This window comes from Rana temporaria, chromosome 4 (genome assembly GCF_905171775.1).
Source record: "Rana temporaria chromosome 4, aRanTem1.1, whole genome shotgun sequence".
Lineage (NCBI taxonomy): Eukaryota > Metazoa > Chordata > Amphibia > Anura > Ranidae > Rana > Rana temporaria.
In genome coordinates, this window is record NC_053492.1 from 400,467,413 (window position 1) to 400,489,286 (window position 21,874).

General features: G+C 43.5%; 1 protein-coding gene across 1 annotated transcript in view; it reads right to left on the minus strand.

The window, feature by feature from the left end:
- Positions 1 to 21,874, minus strand: part of SNX5 (sorting nexin 5) — a 77,839-nt gene that overhangs the window by 11,550 nt on the left and 44,415 nt on the right. The window contains exons 5-11 of the mRNA XM_040351194.1: positions 17,860 to 17,983; positions 16,254 to 16,349; positions 13,365 to 13,470; positions 10,536 to 10,611; positions 2,260 to 2,299; positions 2,069 to 2,155; positions 1,807 to 1,966 (exon numbers count right to left, since the gene is read on the minus strand). Coding sequence (XP_040207128.1) covers positions 1,807 to 1,966; positions 2,069 to 2,155; positions 2,260 to 2,299; positions 10,536 to 10,611; positions 13,365 to 13,470; positions 16,254 to 16,349; positions 17,860 to 17,983 — 689 coding nt within the window. The remainder of the gene's footprint in view (positions 1 to 1,806; positions 1,967 to 2,068; positions 2,156 to 2,259; positions 2,300 to 10,535; positions 10,612 to 13,364; positions 13,471 to 16,253; positions 16,350 to 17,859; positions 17,984 to 21,874) is intronic.

The window sequence follows — 21,874 nt, forward strand, 5'->3', positions numbered from 1 at the left end:
GCATTGGATATCAATGCTTAATCATAGCTACAAATGAAAATAAAAAGTGGCTTTTTATTTTCATTTGTAGCTATGATTAAGCATTGATATCCAATGCGAGAAAGCGTCAGCAGTTGTTCCCACTGTCTGCCGATACCTGTAGTGCATTTTTCCTTTACCCAATAAAGGGCACGTCTTTTTAAGAAATTGGAGTGCGGCTGTCCATATCTTTCTTCTTTTGCATATCCCGTGCATTGCCGGCACCCATTGGTTTCTGAGTGGACATTGATTGTTCTAGTGTGCTCACCTGAAGCGGCAGCCTTCCTACCTGTAAGTCTAAATTAAGGCTTACCTGTAGGTGCTTGAAATGGCTCCCAGGCCTGCACGGTCTAGGAGATATTTGCAAATCACTGTACGGCAATTTCTTCTGCGCATGTGCCGGAGTTAGAAAGGGCACGCTGTGCCTTTTCTATCTCGGGTCATGTCGTTAAAGGCAGCTCCTGCGAGCAAGTGATGTCACACGACTCCAGCCAGTCACAGAGCCAGAGTTTGCGGCCCCGGAAGGAAGAGGGGTGGAGAAAGCTCGCTACTAGCGAGTAAGATTGGGACATCACAGGCTTTTCCTGCAGGTGTCACATAATGGTCTACAGTGCGATGCATAGTAGCCCATTATGCTTTACCTTTGCAGGGAAACAAAGAGGAAGTAACACCCATCAGGGTTTACTTCCTCCTTAAAGTGGTTGTAAACCCATTCTGATAACTTTTCTTTATGTGGACACTTGCAGGCTTTATAAACATTTGCATTAGAAGATTGTCTCCTTACCTGCCTTCCTTGCAAGATATATGTATAATTGTGGCTCATGACGTAGCCCACGCATGCGCCGTTTGTAAAAACTTTCCGGCTGGCTGAGACCCGGCCGGACAAATGCAGCGTCTATACCGGGCTGCGTAATTTCCTATTGTCGACGTCAGCCCCGAGATCCCGCGATGCCAGCAACAGGATCTATCTCTGATTCGCTCAACGTTTGTTTCCATAGTAACTGGATACTAAGACGAGGCTTGGACACTGCAATTAGTGCGCATGCGCGAGATTACGGGGAGAGAAATGTAACACGGGCGGAAATTACTAGGAATACAGACACGGAAGCCCACAGTGGTAATGGCGACAGCTATAACAGAGCAGCAGCATTACAAAACTCAGTCTTTTTACAGTAAGAACGATTTTTGGGCTTACTCTTGGTGCCCATTTTTTCTCAATACACATGTAAATTGTAATATTGCTTAAATCGTATTTTTTTTTATGAGTTTACAACCGCTTTAAGCTGGGAACATCGGGGCTGAAAATAAATCGAAAAACTGTCAGTTCGACAGGAACCAGACAACTTTTCGGCTCATGTGTACAGCTTTTTGTTCTAGAGAAGCTGGTCTTATCAATGCTGGCAGCCAAAACAAAAAGGCACAGAACACAAAAAAGTCACAGCATTGCTTGCGTTAGTATGGCAATTTGTCTGTACAACGACCATCTATACTGGATGTACTTTAGGTCGAAATGTACGAATACTGGTTATATGCATCTTCTGCCTTGTCAATAAAAACGTATTGAAAGAAAATATAACAGTCTACTTTTGTAAATCGCAATTTCTCTTTTCACAGATGCCCACATGTATTCCCTTGTCAGTAACTTAAGAGAACTTCACCTATTCTGTCAATAAAACTTTTTCTACATATTTCCTGCCAGAAGCCAGGGAGAATGTAGACGTCACAGATGGAGTTAGTGAAGTATGCAGAGCGGGGTAGGACATGGAAGCTGAAGCAGCACTCATCTACCTTGCTTTCCAGACTCCGAGAGCTTCTCAAATTTCTGGCAGCACTCTTGCTGATGCAATTCGGCTTGCTTCACGTCTTTGCTTTTTAACCGAGCTTTATCGAGAGCTTTATTGGAATTTTCATATTCCACCTGACTTTTTGTCCTCCTGTGCAAAAGGTCCTGTAAGAGGAATTGAACACAAAAATCCACTTCTATTAATCATCATTATCCTGCAATTTTTCTTTTAACATTACAGAAAATTCTGGAATAGAAATGAATTACCTTGGCTGCCTCAATATTAAGCACGTAGTATCTTAAGAGCTCAGAAAGTTTTAAGTCTTCATCTGATGAAACCCTTGCTTCTACTTTCTGCAGACAGATTGTGACAACACACACAAAAAGTCACAAAAAATACAATTGGAGACACTTGGCATTATGCAAAAAAAAAAAAACACACAACCACCACAACTTACTTTGAGCTTTTCAAATAACTCTGCAAGTTTAAGTAAGGATCTGGAAAGAAAGCACATGTGACATTAGTACTGATAACTAAAAACATTTCATTGAAATAAGTGTGACCACCTGTTCTTAACCTTAAAGTCAACTCATCACAAAAGACGGCATCAATTTGAAAAAAGGCAAAATAAAAGGTTAGGTTAGTCGGCATACACTGATCAGCTATAACTTTATGACCAAGCAACCATGTAATATGGAGTAGGTCCCCCTTTTGCCACCAAAACAGCACTGACCCAATCGAGGCCTAGACACCATTAGACCTCTGAAGGAATGCTGTGGTATCTGGCAGCAAGCCATCAGTGGCAGATCCTTTAAGTGCTGTGGGGCCATCATGGATCAAGCTAATTTTTCCCAGCACATCCCATGGATGCTTGGCTTTGCCTTCAAATTTTCCAGATCTCAACCCAGTCAACACCTCAAATTCATGGTTGTGTTCCTCAAACCATTCTAGAACTTTTTTTTAGTGTGGCAGGGTGCATTGTCTTTCTGAAATAAGCCACTGCCACCAGGGAATACGGTTTCCATGAAGAAGTATACTTGGTTAGCAACAATGTTTAGTTAAATGGTACGTGTCAAAGCAACAGCCATGTGAATTGAATGGAAGGACCAAGGATACCCAGCAAAACATTGCCCAAAGAATCCTCCAGCTTCTGCCAGCTTGCCTTATTCCCATACTGCATCCTGGTGCCATCTCTTCCCCAGATAAGTCACACACACACACACACACCTGGCCATCCACATAATGTAAAAGAAAAGTTGCTGCATCAGACCAGGCCACCCATTTCCTTTGCTCCATGGACCAGTTCTGATGCTCACATACCCATTGTAGGCGCTTTTGGCTGTGGACACAGTCAGCATGGGCGGGCACCCTGACAGATCTGTGGCTACGCTGCCCCAATATGCATCAAAGTGCAGTGCTCTTATTTTTTTATCAGGAAATCGGTCCACACGAACCACATACATAGAACAAAAAATAACAAAAGTTCACAACTCAAGGCACATGTGCAGAGCATACAGACTATCAATGACAACGTTGCATAGACTATTTCAGGTATACATATACTGGGGGTATATAGCAAACATGTTGGGGCGATGGCGTAAATTGCCCCAATTGTCAGGGCTTGAAGGAGGATAGTATAAATCCATCCCCTCGGGAGTACCATGCCACCCGGTCGTCGGAGTTGGGGTAACATGGCCCGGCGACCAGTTTTTTCAAAGCATAGAACAAATTTGGAGCAAAGAAAAGGTGGAGAAAGAGTGCGCCCGTGGGCACATAGAGCTCAGTAGAGTGAGGAGGAAGGGGTAATAAGCGGTCTCAGGGGGGAGAGGAGAGTAGGGGGCAGTCACAAAAGGGGGGGGGGATTCGCAAGCACGGACCCACGCCATCAGCCGAGAGCCGTCATTCATCGCATCAGATAATCTAAGGGGATCTCTAGATCCCATATAGTGAATCGTCAATTAGTCTGGTTTTCCCATCTGAGGGCCTGGCCCTCCGTTGAGTACTTGAACATGTTCCATGATTTTCACGTCTTGGAGTAGGATTCGTTCCCATCTTGGCTTGTGAGGATAAGGTCCTCCATTTGGTTGATGTCCTTGACCTTCCTAAGCCACATGCCGATGGTCGGTGGACGCTGAGATTTCCACAGGAGTGGAATGCATGCCTTTGCTGCGTCTAGTAGGTGTCTGATGACCGTTTTTTGTAGATATTGGCCGGGGTGTCAGAGGAAGTATGCCGATCGTCCGGGACCGATCCGTCAGTAAATTTCTGGACTATTCTGCGGACTTTCCCCCCAGTAGGACTGTAACCCTGGACAAGTCCAGAAAATGTGGAGAAGAGTGCCCCTTTCTTTTTGGCATCTCCAACACATATCTGAAGTGGAAGGGAAAAACTTGTGTAATAATGCAGTCCTGTACCACCGTGTGAGAATTTTGTAATTAGTCTCCTGTATTTTGGAGCACAAAGAGGACTTATGTGTAAATTTAAGGATATACTATCGCTTGCTGGCGGAGAAGTGGCAATTTAGATCTCTCTCCTACTTGGCTAGGCTCGGAGGCTGGAAGTCCCCTGTCGGTGTTATGAGCATGTTATATGTCAAAGAAAGTGCATGTGGTAGCGCACCTGTTCAGAGTTCCTCCAGAGTCGTAACAGGGTGGATATCAGGAGTCGGGGGTGTCAAAGATTTGAGAAAGTGGCTAAGCTGAAGTGCCCTCAGAAAGTCCAGTCGGAACTGGCCCTCCGGGTCAGAGAGCTCCCCAATTGTTTTCCATCTTCCCCTGCCACTGAAGTGAGAGGCAAGGTAAAGTCCCGCCTCCCTCAGGTCCCAAAAACTCCCGTCATCGATGCCTGGCCCGAACTGGGGGTTCCCCAGTATGGGCCATAGAATAGAGTGTCGGGAGAAAAGGGGAGATCTGGATGCAAGTTGTGCACACACCTTTACAGTGGTACCTATCAGCGGATGTCGTTTAAGGTTGGAAGGTAGGGCTGAGTAACACCAAGGGGCCCCCTGGAGGTGAACTGCAGTCTGTGCTTTCTCCAATAGCGCCCAAAGTTTGGAATCCCTGTGCCGAAACCTAATGCAGTGCTCATTTTTAATGCTTTCAACACATCAACTGCAAGGACAACATGTCGACTTTCAGATGCAACTTAGGATTAGGTTACAGAATGTGTTTAGGGTTAGGATAAGGGGGGAAGAGATTGGGCCATTTTAGATTTTCGGTCACATTTTGAACTAAGAGTTCGACAAGTGGCAATTTGATTGGGAGGAATAAGCCTTCAAGTCATAGTCTACACCACATTTCTGCGTTCTACTAGTCATTCAAAAAATGCAACCCATAGCGTGCCATGTCCATTGGAGCAACTTTCTTGATATGGGGGGCCTCAACTGCAGCCCACATCATCATTAAAAAGGCCAAATATAAAATTCAGTGAATGTTTAATTGTCAGAGATAACAGCCACCAACAGGATATAAGCAAAGACTGTAGACATAATACAGGAGATGGCCAGAGACTGTGGACATAGTATAGGGCAGTGATGGCAAACCCTCCAATTCTGCTGTCCAAAAGGTGCCCCCTGTGCCCCTTCATCCAGAGCAGAGGCACTCTAAATACAGTGTGTTACTGGCCAGATCACCAGGTGAAAACATGCTTGAAAAAAAAAAATATGATAAAACAAATACATTGAATGATTGGCACGTTTCAATATAATACATTTTTAGTTACGGGTTTACTACCGCTTTGGGCTCAAATTTAAAAATAAAGCCCAACTAAGGCCCCTTTCAGACGTCCGCTCCGCCTGTCCGTTATTACAAGTCCGTTAACGGACTTGTAATACATCCCTATGGGATCGCGTCCGTTAGCGGATGGAGCATCCGCTAACGTCGGGATCCGGTTTTCGGACGGAAGAAAACACTATTTTTCTTCCGTCCGGTGGAACGGAAATGGATGCAGACGGACAGACGGTCCGTCTGCATCCGGTTCCCCATAGGGCAGAGTGGAGCTGAGACAGGGCGATCTCTGCACTGTGTGCGGGGACCGCCCTATCCGCCGACAGCTCAGCGGGGATCCCCGCTGAGCCGACGGAGACACACAGAGCGGACCCAGAAACGGTCCGCTCCGTGTGAAAGAGCCCTAACCGTGAAATGAGAAGGTCACACAAAATTAAACTAACAGTCAAGCGAATGTTCTCTTATCAAGATTGAAAGTGTGCAATCTGTCACATGAATAGCAATATTTCAATAAAAAAAAATATATATTTATTTTTTCTGAATATAATTTTATGACAGCTGTGTTCATGACTGCAACTACAACTAATGCATTATTGGCGTGGTAGTTACATTTTTACAAAGGACACGTCTTCAAAGTTTTCAACACTATTTGTTCTGCATCGGACTTTGCATCTCCCGTGGGCGATCACACAGCATTTCTATTTTTTTCTGATTAAGCAGATTGGATATTTACAATAGACTGTACATTGACATTTCTCACAATTCCAATACTGCCACTTGGCTTCAGCTTCTCTGACCTGGAGGAAATACACGTGTAGGTCAGAACTTCACTGGCTATTTACTATATCCAGGTCAGAGGATAGGTATGACAGATTTTAAAAGTCACTATAGCATGGGCGTGACTGCCATGATTTTGGGGCAAAGCACCACAAACCCATCTACCTGTCTATTTCAATAGTCGATTGTTTTTTTTTATAGTTGTAGTGCAAGGAAAGCAGACAGGGCCCATCATATTCCTCCATTCACATAAACCGAATGGAGGAATCCTTCCCTGCGGAGACAAAAAAAAAAATGTTTGCTAGAAAAATTACTTAGAACCCCAAATATTATATATATTTTTGTTCTTCTAACACACTTGAGAATAAAATAGTGGTCATTGCTATACTTTGTCACACCGTATTTGTGCAGTAGTCATACAGGGGTACTTTTTTGGGAAGAAATACACTTTTTTGAATTAAAAAAATAAGACAACAGTAAAGTTAGCCCAATTTTTTTTTAGATTGTGAAAGATGTTAAGCCGAGTAAATTGATACCCAACATGTCACGCTTCAAAATTGCGCCTGCTCGTGGAATGGCAAATTTTTTTTACCCTTTAAAATCTCCTTAGGCGACGTTTAAATTCTACAGGTTGCAGGTTTTAAGTTACAGAGGAGGTCTAGGGCTAGAATTATTGCTCTAGCATGACAGGTCCTCTTAAATATGAGATCTGGGGTCAAAAACACCTCAGGTCTCATATTTACACTAAAATGCAATAATAAAAAAAAAAATATGTTTCTCAAATGACAAAATACAATGGCCGTTTGACTTGGAGACGAATGGGGGCCATCTTCCCCTCACTCGTCTCCATGTTAAGCTAGAGACAGGTTTGGATCGCCTCCACTACAGACGGCCACAGTAAGCGGTGGAGGGATCCGGAGCGCCGCGGGAGGGGCACTCCCTCCGCCGATGAAAGTAATTTTGGGGCGAATTCGCCCCAGAGACCACTTTTATCTGAAAGAGAACCGCCAGCTCTTGAAGAGGATACTGGGTTATGGTAGCTATCTGCTACCATAACAACGGTATTCCTCTTCAAAGACAGGATGTTTATAGTCGTCCGGCGAAAAACAAGTGGTTAAAAAACCCAATCTGACTCCGTTTGGTTTTCACACCAGGTCTGTATGAAAGGACAACTGGAAAGTTGGTTGGTTGCGACGTGGTGGAACCCACTGCTGTAATAGGGCCCATCATATTCCTCCATCCACATAAACTGAATGGAGGAATACTTCCCTGCGGAGACACTATTCTCACAGCAGAACCTGCCGCCGTCATAATAAACTGATCAGCAGACGCTGCCTCTGATGGGTGGAAAATTGTCCAACAGTTTGATAAACTTCTGTTGAGAGACTAGCAACTTCTGCCAAGCAGGGGAGCTCCTACACTGTTAAAGTGGTTGTAAACCCTAGTGTTTTTTTTCACCTTAATGCATCCTATGATGATTTTTTTTGTTTTTCACTTTTGCTTATAACAGGACAAAAAGAGGGTGAATCTCCCCAATAGGGGCACAGATGGCAATAAAAAACCTGACAGGTGTTCCAATCCTTCACTTCATCCAACACGAACATTTTTACCTTCAGTTTTAAGACCCCCAATTCCCCAAAAATTGAAGTGCTGTTCAAAAATCTACAGAAAAAACAGAATGCAATGATTTGCAAATCTAAAACCCATATTTTATTCACAAAAGAAAGAAATAGAAACCATATCAAATGTTTTAACTGATCGTTAATGGTGCCTTTCCAGATGTGCAAACTGGCCATTCCATACGCACTAATGCACCCCCATATCAGAGATTTAGGCTTTTGAACTAAGTGCTGAAAAGCCATAAGGACCCTCTCCTCTTTAATATGGAGAACACACCACCTATGATCAAAAAAATAAATACAAATTAAAATCTAATTCTATTCATCCGCAAACAAAAAACAGTTTTCCCACTTTGCAACAGACCATTTTAAAACAAGCTTTGGTCCAGAGAAGATGGCAGCATTTCTGCATGATGTTCAGATATGGCTTCTTTGCACGATAGAACTTTAATTCGTATTTTTTTATGGCTCGGCAAACTGGACAGTGATCTTCAGAGGCGTTCCTGAACCCATGTAGTGATGGCCATCACAGAATCATGCCCTTTTTAAACGCAGTGTAACCTGAGGGCCCAATCATCAGGGGCATCCAATACCGTGTTCCAACCTTACTCCATGAGCACAGTGGTTTCTCCAGGTTCTCAATCGTTTGATATTATATACTGTAAAATGATTATATATTTAAAGTCTTTGCAATTTTAGCTTGATCAACATTCTGAAATGGTTCAACAATTTTAAGATGCAGCTTTTCAGAATGATGAACATCTGACCACCTTTACTTCTGAGACTATCCCTCCAAGATGGCTCTTTTTATACCCAATCATCTTCCTGACCTGTAGGCAATTAACCTAATTAGTTGCATAATTGTTCTTCCAGCTTTTTTCAAACTTTGCCAGCTTTTTGTTGCCCTGTCCCAACTTTGACACAAGTTGCTGCCATCAATTTCAATTTTTGTCTTAAAATGGTACCTTTTCTCAGTTTAAAGGTTTGATAGGTTTTCCATTTGCTATTGTGAATCAAATATGGTTTAGGATATTTTAAAACCACTGCATTCCGTTTTATGTGAATTTTATACAGTGTCCCAACTTTTTTGCAATTGGGGTTCGAAGTTTATGAATAAAGTCGCATTACTTGTGTTTTTTTTATTATATAGGATTTATATAGTGCCAAAAGTTTACACAGCGCTTTACCATATAAAAAGGGAGACAATACAACAATTCAGTACAAGAGGGTTAGAGGGGCCCTACTCCAGCGAGCTTACAATCTAATAGGGAGGGCCTGGTGAAACAAAAGGCAGCAACTGAGATATGAACTGATGAGGGAGATAGAAGATTTGGTTGTTAGCTGAAGGCAGGATAGACCTCCCTGAAGAGATGAGTTTTCAGGGATCGCCTAAAAGTGGACAAAGTAGGACACAGGTGTCAAACACAAGGTCCGCGGGCCGAATTCGGCCCTCCAGGCCATTTCATGTGGCCCTCGCACCTCTCAGACCCCCTACTTTCTGCTTTCAAGCAATGCATCCAGCTTCTTCCCAGCAGCAGCATAAGGAAAGGGGGGTACACTGATGTAAGGGAGAGTGGGGGACTCAACTCCTGATGGTGGGGTGGCTTTTGACATTAATGTAAGGGGAGGGGATGAGCTGGACATCTAATCTCTCAGATACAACCAGTCCTTTTGAGAACAATCATAATGCTTATGCGGCCCACAATGAAATTTGAGTTTCACACCCCTGACGTAAAAGAGAACTGGACAGATTGGGGTAGTGAGTTCCAGAGAATCGAAGAGGACGGTTTGGGTGATCTAGCTCTGGGCAGAGTTGTAAATGGCTTTGTAGGTTATTGTTTTGAATTTTATTCATTGGGCAATGGAAAGCCAGTGGAGGGATTAGCAGAGAGGAGTGGCGAACACTGAACTGTTGATAAGGTGGATGAGTCTGGCAGCAGCATTCATGATAGACTGAAGAGGGGATAGCTTGCAGAGAGGTAGGCCAATGAGGAGGGAGTAACAATAGTCAAGGCGAGAGATAACAAGGGAGTGAATGAGTTTCTTAGTGGTTTCAAGGGTTAGAATTATCCGATTAAATAAAAAAAATAAAAAAAACATTTAAATTTCACCCCAACACCCAAAATGTTGTAATTTTCTTAACAATGGTACTTAGCTGCTTCCTTGCACTGAACCAGATTGATTAACAGTTGGAAGACCGCAAGCTCCCCAATCTGTTTGAACTCACTGAATGTAGGCAAATGCGCTAAATTCCTTCCACGTTTATATTTCTATAATTTTGTGTCCTGTGCTTGGTGTCATTATAAAATAGCCTCAATCACACAGTAAACAACCAGACAAATTGTTCATATTATCACAGCATTTTTATGGCAATGCTAGGCCACACTTAAAAAGCTAAACCAAAAACAACACTGCCCCCCTGTGGTGCATTCTAGATGACAGACATTCCTTTGCTCACTAAAGAACTTTGAACATTGGGCGCACTAGATGAGACCATTGTGAGAGTTATGGGCCTCTGCTGAATGGAATGCGTTTATCCAACAAAGGGGAAGTCATTAAAACGACTTCCTACTCCACATTCTTTTCCGCCCACAGCTGACAGTTGCACTTACTTTCTAAGTGGTGTGCTCTCCGATTCAGCCACAGAGACCATGGCAGCCGAAACATGGATGTGATCATCAGCAACATCTGCAAAGAAAGCAGGAAGCAATAATAGAAAGGCATAGAGGGTCATGGCACTACTGGTAGACAATAAAGGCAAGGAACGAGCAACTCCCAGTGCAGCAATAAAGCAATCTCACTTTTTATCATCGTTTCTTAGCAAAACTAGAAACATTTAAAAGCTTTGTTATACTGGACAAAAAAAAAAAGAAGGATTGTCAGAATCTTGGAAATAGGAATGTACTCACTGACCAAACTACAGTATATCGCTGCACCAAGAGCAGTGACATCTCTGCATCTCATGTTTTTTTTTACAATATGATGTGTAGTTAACAGAATCATTTATTCTACCTAGCAGTTATTTGTTAAATGGGATTAGACTTCGACTAAGGAAATGTTTCCCCGGACATGTTCGGTCGTCTGTACGGCCGACCGGACCGGATTCCCGGCCTAGCGGACAGGTTTCAAGCGGACAAATGTTTCTTAGCATGCTATGAAACATGTCTGCTGGAAGCCTGTCCGGTCGTCTGTACGACTCACCGGACATGTCCGCTCGGCCAAAAGCCCTCGCATGCGTCGAAGTGATTCGACGCATGCGTGGAAGCATTGACCTTCCAGGGTTGCGCACGTCGCGGCCACGTCACGGCGTTCGCTGTCCGCAGGGATTTTGGTCTGATGGTGTGTACAACCATCAGACCAAAATCTCTGAGCGGACATGTCCCATGAAAACGGCATGCGGACCGTTTCCATCGGACAGGTCCGCTCGTCTGTACGCGGCCTTACAGATACCATAGACCACCATTTACACAAACAGGTAATAGTCTGCAGTGCTGATCTGTGTATTCTGACAGTGGGGGGGGGGGGGGGGAGCCTCCCCCGCTGTCCGAATACAACAACTCAGCAGGGAGAATTCCCCAATCCACCTGTTGCATGGATGGAGAAATTTGCATTTTTTTTTCCATTCTGAATTTAAAAAAAAGTCTGACCCATGAATGGCCAGCTTTAATGTCAGAAGCCACTTTAAAAACAGAACTAGAAAATTACCTAGAACCCTCAGACATACAATTTTCTGAAAAAAACAAGGCCCTGGAGAATAAAAACGGCGGCTGTTACAATTTTTGTACATCATACAATATTTGCACAGCTGTTTATCAAATGCAGGAAAAGATACACTTGGGGAACTTCAGTGCACACAAATGCCCAATTATTTTTGGTAAAATTTAACAGATATGATGTTTAGTAAAAAAAACTGCACATGCCCATGAAATGGCCACAAACGACAGTACCAAAAACTGTCCATAAGTGACTTCAAAGGCTTTTACGGGATATCAGTTTAGAGTCATCATAAATATTGGCCCTACAATTATTGCTTTAACATGTTCGCAGCTATGTGAATGACCGCTCTGAAACCATAAAAGATTAAATCCTCGTCCCTTAAACACTTGCTGCTCAGTGATTGCAGTATTCTAGTCTGCATCTCCCCAAGGTAATACAGAAAGAACCTGGCCCGTTAGTGGGTCCTGAGGACAGGAGTTGATGACCACTGCATTAGATCACTTCAGCAGCCCTATTCATGAACTGTATAGACTGCAAGGTGTGCAAGTAATGCATGAACCTCCCCGTCCTCACAAATAGTCCCCCCACTTTAGGTGACCTTGGACTCTCAAGCTGAAGTGTCCAGCTCAGACAAATCAAGTAAAGCCAACATTTGAGTCAAAGTTTTCTTAAATATATTTGTACAATATTATTTTAAGACGGAATGTTCAGATTCTTCAATAAGCTCTGATGTAACTGGTTCTCAAAGCAAACACAACACACCATAGTGGCAGTTAGAGAAGAAAAAAAAAAAAAAAAAAGCCAAGCGAAACCGCAAATCACCAAGCTGTTACCTTTCTGGTCAACTCCTTGGGCAAGTAAATCTGCCAACATGCTGTGGCTGCTATGAGGAGTGCTCTGCAGGGCGCGTCATCCTACAAACCGCCCAAGGTGTCCTGAGCCAACTCACAAGGTATCCAATGCAACAATCCAAGAAAACAAAATCAAGGGCACGCACGGCAGGCAACAAATAAAAACACATCCGAACTAATGTTTCTCGTGCAAAGTGCACTCTTTTTCAAGGCAGTCATATTTAAGTGCCTAAAAAATACATGCGCTTTGCTCGAAGAAACTTAATTAGCTGAATGCTTTATTTGGTTTTAGCCTTTTGAATTTATGATTACATAGAGACCCGCCATAAAGGCCTGGGGTTTTTTTTTTTTTTACTTGGATTGCTGTACTGGACACCTACTTACCTGAAACACAAAGACCCACTACTGTGATTTTACAGAGGCCAGAAGTGTAATCTCTTCAATATGCACTATCCGAGTGCCCTCCAGAGGAACGAATGGCAAGTATCGCAACTCTATTTTACTTGGACTTGTGGAACTGTTACAAAGCGTATAAGTGGGCACTTGGGAATGTAGGAAAAGCAGCGGCATACAGAGGCACCCATAAAGCAAGTCCACCCCCTGTAGGTGGCACTGGCATGGCACCAGAGCTGCCTTTCTAGATAGAAGACCACATTATCCCGCTGAGGGAAGGAATAACAGACTTCGGTGTAGCAAATGGCTACACAGAAGTTCAGGAGTTACTTCAAATCAAGTTCGAATAAAAACCATGCCCCTTCTATTCAAACAGATTCCTTGCAACAAAAACGCATCGTTCTTGTCCATTCAAATATGCTATGAGCGCAGCTTGCAAATCCATACACGGCATGAGAATTCTGCAAAAAGTATACAAACTTTTATGGGATCTTGTCATTTTCTCAGCCTTAAAACTGGAATCCTTGATCCTATTGTGATAATTCACAAGAAAGATTTTTTCTTGCTCAAAGAATTCATCAACTTCCTGTGCAGAGGAAAAAGTGATGAGAGATGAGGTTAGGAGGTAGGAAAGGATTACACCATAGAAGAGTCATTGTGTAAGAACTATGCAATCAACATGGAGAAAGACACCGAGACAGATATACACACAGTCATGTTACAACCAAAAATGTAAATGTATTTTATTGGGATATTTATGTGATAAACCAACACAAAGTGGCACATATTTGTGAAGTGGAAGATACATGCTTTTCAGAATCTTTTACAAATATATGAAAAAAGTGTGGCTTGCATTTGTATTCAGCCCCCTTTACTCTGATACCCCTAACTAAAATCTAGTGGAACCAATTGCCTTCAGAAGTAATCTAATTAGTAAACAGAGTCCACCTGTGTGTAATCTCAGAATAAATACAGCTGTTCCTTAAAGCCCTCATAGCTTTGTTAGAGAACCTTAAAGCGGGGGTTCACCCTATAAAATAAAAAACAAATTTTTTTTTTCTTCTAGCCTAAAATTCGGCATTGTAGCGCGAGCTACAGTATGCCGGTCTTAATTTTTTTATCGCCGTACTCACTGTTAATATCGTACATAGTAGATTCCGACTGCCCACAGGGAATGGGCGTTCCAATCCAGACGGAAGGTGATTGACGGTCGGCTCTGGCGCGTCACGCTTCTCCGGAAATAGCCGAAATAGGCTTGGCTCTTCACGGCGCCTGCGCATAGTCTGTGCGCAGGCGCCGTGAAGACCCGAGACCTACTCCGGCTGTCTTCGGGGAGCGTGACGTGCCAGAGCCGGCCGTCAATCACCCTCCCTCTTGAAAGGAACGCCCATTCCCCGCGGGCAGTCAGAATCTACTATGTACGATATAACAGTGAGTACGGGAATAAAAAAATTAAGACCGGCATACTGTAGCTCGCGCTACAATGCCGAATTTAATGCTGAAATGTTGTTCTGCAGGGTGAACCACCGCTTTAATGAACAAATAAAATCAGGAAGGCCAAGGAACACACCAGACAGGTCAGGGATAAAAAGGTGTGAAGAATTTTAAAGCAGGGATTGGCATTAAAAAAAAAAAAATATCCAAAGCTTTGAACATCTTACAGAGCACTGTTTAATCAATCAAAAAAAAAAATACTTACCTTCACTGTGCAGTTCGTTTTGCACAGAGTGGCCCCGATCCATGTCTTCTGGGGTCCCTCGGCGGGTGTCTCTGGTCCTCCCCGCAATTAGTCACCACAGTCATGCGAGAGCTCGCATGGTGGTCACTAATTGCGGGCTGTGTCACTCGGCCCCGCCCCTCAGCGCACTGCGTCACTGGATGTGATTGACAGCAGCGCCAGCCAATGGCTGCGCTGCTCTCAATCCATCCGCTCTAGCCAATCAGTGGCCAGGCTGAGTGGCGAAGAGGATATCGGGACCGTGCGGGACTTTCGAGGGGACAGGCAAGTATAACCGGGGCTCGGCAGCATCAGATGTTTTTCACCTTAATGCATAGATTGCATTAAGGTGAAAAAACATTTTCCTTTACAACTCATTTAAGGTCTGGAGACTGGCTAGGCTACTCCATGACCTTACTGCGCTGCTTCTTCTTGAGCCACCCCTTTGTTGCCTTGGCAGTATGTTTTGGGTCATTGTCATGCTGGACGACCCATCTTCAGTGTTCTGGCTGAGAGAAGCAGCTTCTCATCCAAGATTTTACAATACATGACCCTGTCCATTGGCTTCTCAATGCAGCAAAGTCGGCCTGTACCTTTAGCAGAAAAACAGCCCCAAAGCATAATGTTTCTGCCTCTGTGCTCGACTTTAGGGATGGTGTTCTTTGGGTCATAGTCAGCATTATTCTTCCTCCAAACACAGCGAGTCACGTTAATGCCAAAGAGCTCAATTTCGGTCTCATCTGGCCACAACACTTTCATTCCTTCTCTGCATTATTTAGATGTTCATTGACAAACTTCAGATGGGCCTGTACATGGGCCTTCGAGGAGAGGGACCTTGCGGGTGCTGTAGGATTTCAATCCATTGCAGTGTATTGTGTTATCAATTGTTTGTGTGGTGACTATGGTCCCAACTGCCTTGAGATCACTCACAAGCTCCTCCCATGTAGTTCTAGGCTGATCCCTCACTTTTCTCATGATCATCCTTACCCCATGAGGAAAAATCTTGCATGTAGCTCCAGACCGAGTGTAATTGATAGTCAATTTGTATTTCTTCCATTTACAAATAAAAGCTCCACCAGTTGTCTCATTCTAACCAAGCTTCTTGCTTATGGTTTTATAGCCCAATCCAGCCTTGTGCAGGTCTACAATGTCTACAGGTCACTGATGTCTTGACAGCTTTGGTCTTGCCCATGATGGTGAGGTTTAAATCGAAGAAAGATTCTGGGGACAGGTGCATTTTATACACATAACAAGTTGTCGTTGGGCGCACCTTCTTAAATTGACAGGACTAATCTGCGTACCACATGAGCACCTACTGTAGCCAGTCTGTGGGAGCCAGAATTGCTGTTGGTTGGTAGGAGGATCAAATACTTATTTTACTCACTGAACTGCAACTCAAATTTAGAACGTTTGTATCAAGCGTTTGTTCTGGATTAGAGAGACACGCCAACCAGGATGGTGTGCGCGATTCTGTGTCCCTCATTTAAAATACACCAATAACAATTATAGACCCTTAATTTCTTTGTAAGTGGGCAAACCTATAAAATCTGCAGGGGCATCAAATAATTATTTACCCCACTGTAGATACACACACACACACACACACATAAATATAAAATATTGAAAGATATGAAGCCTCTAGGGACCCCCACCTTTACTCCGGAGAGAAGAACTTCATCAGCACTCTTCACCATACTTCGGAAGAATCCACCAAACATCTCTTTAGTGTTTTTCCGCCTTACACTTAACTAAAATCAGAAAGATCGTGCATTAGCTACCACATCCTTAAAAACAAAACAGATCTCAAAATGTGCGATTAGCATTGCTTTATCCATAGCATCCAAGTAAAGCTCAACTTCTGACCTACATAGAATGGATGGACGGTCAACACAGAACATTTTCATTCCTGTATGTGATTATATATTTAAAAAAAAAAAAAAAAAAACACAGGTACAAAAGACATACGCTAAAAGCTTTGAGGAAGTGTGATGACTACACACCATGTTCTTTTGTTTCTGTTTGATGGAGTGTTTCAAATTTAATCAAGATTTTTATTTTTTTTTAGCAAAGCAAACAAGCTCCTTTTGAATCCTGCAAACTTTTCCGGAGGCTTAACAGGAAGGGAAATGCAAACTGGCTCCAGTGTCCCATGTTTTTATTGTGGGTGCGTTTGTAGATTTTACAACAGTTGAAGTATATTTTGGTCTGGTAGGGTGCCCCATCTATACATTTTCAGAATATGGAAGAAGAGATGATCTAGAGGTCTAGGAGGGTTTTTTCAATGTATACGTCCAAATTATGGGAAAGCCTTTCAACTATGCATCTTAGGTGCGTATTTAGCTGCAGTGTTAATTTTGGCAGCAACCTTTGATTTAGTCTTAGGACTAAAATACCATTTTATAGTTTTAGTCCAGTATAATTTTAGTCAACCAAAATCTAATGGGTGTAATTAAATTGTAATGCATTAGTTAACATTTCTCTACAATTTCCAAACGCATATACTGCTGAAGTGAAAAATCAAATAGGTTATTATTTATGGTATTGAGGTACGAAATTGCACTACAGACCAATGTTAATTTTGAAGTCAAATTTCAATCAATGCCCTGTACACACGATCGGTCCATCCGATGAGAACGGTCTGAAGGACCGTTCATCAGTTAACCGATGAAGCTGACTGATGACCTACACACCATCAGTTAAAAAAACTGATCGTGTCAGAATGCGGTGACGTAAAACACAACGACGTGCTAAAAAAAAAAAAGAAGAAGAAGTTCAATGCTTCCAAGCATGCATCAACTTGATTCGGAGCATGCGTGGATTTTTAACCGATGGAAGTGCCTACAAACGATCGTTTTTTTTCTATCGGTTAGGTATCCATCGGTTAAATTTAAAACAAGATTGCTTTTTTTTAATCTATGGATAAATAACTGATGGGGCCCACACACGATCGGTTTGGTCCGATGAAAACGGTCCATCAGAACGTTCTCATCGGTTTGACTGATCGTGTGTCTTTTGATTAAAATGCAATTTTAGTCAACTAAAATATTATTCATTTAGGTCGACTAAAATGTTTTAGTCTAAGAAATTAACACTGGTTTAGCCGCTTTACTCTTTCTTAAAAAAAAAAAAAAAAAAAAGGGGGTTGTGACACTACATAACTGAATGAGAAAACTGCAACTAAATGGAAAAATATCAGCAATCAAACAGCTGTGTCAGCGTCCAGGCCTCGGCCTCTACACAGGAAGGAAGGGTGCTTACATCTTGGTCGTATTCCAGGAATATATGGAAGTTTCGGTCTTTGCTCAAGATGGGATGAGAGGCAATTCTCTGAAGAAAAACTTCATGGACAGACACAGTTTTCTTAAAAACTGCCAGATATTCCCTGGAAGCACAAGGGAACAAAGTTACAGAATGCAAGGTGACATTGAACAAGTGTACAATTCATTATTGCAGCCAAGTAGAACAATACTGTTCACAAATTCTCAGATTTGTGCAGATTTCGTATAAAGCAAATTCATTTTCCCAAACAGAAAAAAAAATCACAGCATAAAAACGCTGGCAGTCGTGTTGTCCTCCTGCACACATCTGGCACACCAGCCTTTGTGTTCCACTCTGCGAGCCCAGGACACTTTAATCCTCGGGGATTATCTGTATGCAATATAAACCCTGGACACAGCTCCACATACACAGCGTTACGATGGAGGAGCATCGTCTGCCAAGCTGCTAAAAACAATTATTTCCTGCCAATAACCACAGCTGCTAGCCAAAATTGTTAAAGGAAAATAAACCATTTAAAAATCTGTTGAATGGATGTGTAGTTATTACAGTTTATTAGATTTTGTTTACCAAAAAAAGCCAAAATGTCCTAAAGTGCAACTTGATGGAAAGAAACAGCAGCTTAGACTCTGACCCCCTCAGAAGCGGTTATTACACCATCCATTTCAGGTTTGACAGTCCGGCTGGGGACACGAGCAACTACGACAAAGTTATCATTCACAGCGTGCCTTGAATGTAACTTTTGGGAAACCATTATAGGAACACTGAGCATAAAGCTACAGAGTTTATAGTCAGGGGTTGGGCTTTGACAGTTATGTACAAAGGGAGTTCTATTATTTTAGATAGGAATTCACGTAACCCTAGATGTGCTATATTTGATGTGCAAGATGTGCAATACTGGATCTAAAAAAAAAAACACAAACACCGGTGAAGTGCAGAATTTCAATGTTTAAATTCGTATTCAGACTGCTTTGAAAAAAAAAAAAAAAAAAAAAAAAAGAAGACTTGGATTTACATGTCTAAAAGTGCACAAGAAAGCTTAAAGAGGAAGTAAACCCTCAAAAAAAAACAAAAACAAACACTAGCTCATTGGGAAGAACTTCCCTGAGATTGAAGTCCCCGCAGCGTCACCTCCTCTGTCGCCGCCATGATTACCCGGGGTGACTTCCGGATATCGCTGCTCCGGCGCTGTGACTGGCTGGAGCAAAGATGATGTCACTCGCGCAGGTGCCGCCACTAACGGCCGATCACCGTTAAAAAGCGGCACGCTCAGTTTGCCTGTGCCTGATGTCTACGGCCATTTGTTGCACCTACAGGTAGGCTTACCTGTAGGTTAAAATGGTTGCAATGGGTTTGCAACCACTTTAACCACTTCCCGCCCGGCCTATAGCCGATTTACGTCCGGGAAGTGGTTTTGAAATCCTGACTGGACGTTCCAGAACGTCCTGCAGGATTTCATGCCACGCGCGCCCGTGGGGGCGCGCAGCGCGGCGATCGGTGATGCGAGGTGTCAGTCTGACACCCTGCATCTCCGATCTCGGTAAAGAGCCTCCGGCGGAAACTCTTTACCACGTGATCAGCCGTGTCCAATCACGGCTGCTCACGATGTAAACAGGAAGAGCCGTTGATGGCTCTTCCTCACTCGCGTCTGACAGACGCGAGTAAAGGAGAGCCGATCGGCGGCTCTCCTGACAGGGGGGGTTCGCGCTGATTGTTTATCAGCGCAGCCCCCCCTCGGATCGCCACACTGGACCACCAGGGAAGCCCACCCTGGACCACCAGGGTGGGCCAAACAAAAAAATAAAAGCCTGTAAAAAAAAAAAAATTATGCCAATTAGTGCCCACAAATGGGCACTGACTGGCAACATGAGAATCAGTGCTGCCCCACAGTGTCCATCAGTGCCACCCCACAGTGCCCATCCATGCCCAGTGCCCACCTATCTGTGCCACCCATAAGTATCCATCAGTGCCACCCATAAGTGCCACCCATCAGTGCCGCCTATGTGTGCCCATCAGTGCCGCCTATGTGTGCCCATCAGTGCCGCCTATGTGTGCCCATCAGTGCCGCCTATGTGTGCCCATCAGTGCCGCCTATGTGTGCCCATCAGTGCCGCCTATGTGTGCCCATCAGTGCCGCCTATGTGTGCCCATCAGTGCCGCCTATGTGTGCCCATCAGTGCCGCCAATCAGTGCCACCTCATCTGTGCCCATCATTACTACCTCATCGATGTCCATCAGTGCCATCTCATCGGTGCCCATCAGTGCCGCCATATCAGTGCCCGCAATTGAAAGAAAACTTACTTATTTACAAAAAAGTTTAACAGAAAAAAATAAAAACGTAATTTTTTTTCAAAATTTTCTGTCTTTTTTTAGTTGTTGCGGCGCAAAAAAAATAAATAAAAAAAAACGTAGAGGTGATCAAATACCACCAAAAGAAAGCTCTATTTGTGGGGAAAAAAGGACGCCAATTTTGTTTGGGTACAGTGTAGCATGACCGCGCAATTGCCATTCAAAGTGCGACAGTGCTGAAAGCTGAAAATTGGCTTGGGCGGGAAGGTGTGTAAGTGCCTGGTATGGAAGTGGTTAAGAAGTTCAGGGTTTTTTTTTTTTAGGAATCATACTCAACTAGGTGGATGCAGCATTGGTCCGATGCTGCATCTTTCTCCCCGCCAGCTCCAAGAGCTGAGAGCCAGTGACTGTCAGTCACCGGCTCTCTGCTCTGCCTCCCCCCATGCTCAATGGAGTGCCGAGCTGTGGAGGGAGCGGGAGTGTCTGGCTCTGCCTCAGCAGTTTGCCGGGAGGCTGGGCCAGGTGCCGATCCAGGGTGGTGGAAGGACACAGACCATATTGTCGCGATCATGCCCCAGCCTGATGACGTCAACCGACAGCAGGCTTCAGCCCAAGTTTGCTGAAAACAGGTCACAGGAGTGCAGAACGGACTGCACTCCTGTGACGCACAGGAGAAGTACAGCCAAATGAGATTTGGCTGTACATCTCCTTTAAGCCAGCCATAGACAGTTTGAATCGCAGACATTTCAGCAAGGACTGGCCAAGATTTGAAACATGTATGGGTAGATTGTACAAGCTTGTTGTCGGATTTTTAGGATGCTGCATTCCTGGCAAGGATGGCTCCTTGCAGGGAGGACACAATAGCTCCATGGAAGGGATTTTCTCATTAACACTGACTGTTGAGGAATCAATTTTCTTTCCTGCAACCAAGAAAATTGTATCTATGGCCTGCCTTTGATTTCTGTGCGTGTCCAAGCATCGCTTCACAGGGCCTCTACTTTGGGCGTTTCACAAGAACAGAAGAATCGTATAAATGACTAACACTAATCAAAGCGTTAGATGAAAGAAGGTCACTTGTCCAAGTGGCAACCCGCAACTGTAAGAGAATATGCATATTATGCTGGGACCATAGTGACTCAGAGCCTCTTTACCAACAAAACCTCCTGACAGTTTTGGTTGGACAAAATTTCATAAAATCATGCTTGTGCGAGGAAACATTCTTAATCCCAGTCTTGAATTCAATGAATAAAAATTGAGTTTAGACAGCCAATTTAATACCGATGGAAAGAATATACTAATATGTGAATCACCTACTTAGATATATTCTGGGACTTTAGTGGTAGAATCTGTTTGAGTCTCTACCACTCTCATCAGGCCATAACAATGGTCCCAAACTGCAGTAACTGGGTCCTCAGTTAAAGGGGTTGTAAAGACAATTTTTTTCTCTCCCTAAATAGCTTCCTTTACCTTGGGGCAGTCCTCCTTCACTTACCTCATCCTTCGATTTTGCTTTTAAATGTCCTTATTTCTTCTGAGAAATCCTCACTTCCTGTTCTTCTGTCTGTAACTCCACACAGTAATGCAAGGCTTTCTCCCTGGTGTGGAGAAAGCCTCCTGAGGGGGGAGGGGCTGAGCAGGAGTGTCAGGACACCCACTAACACACAGCTCCTTTCTCTATCTGCAAAGTAATTAGGGTCCCGACTTGCCT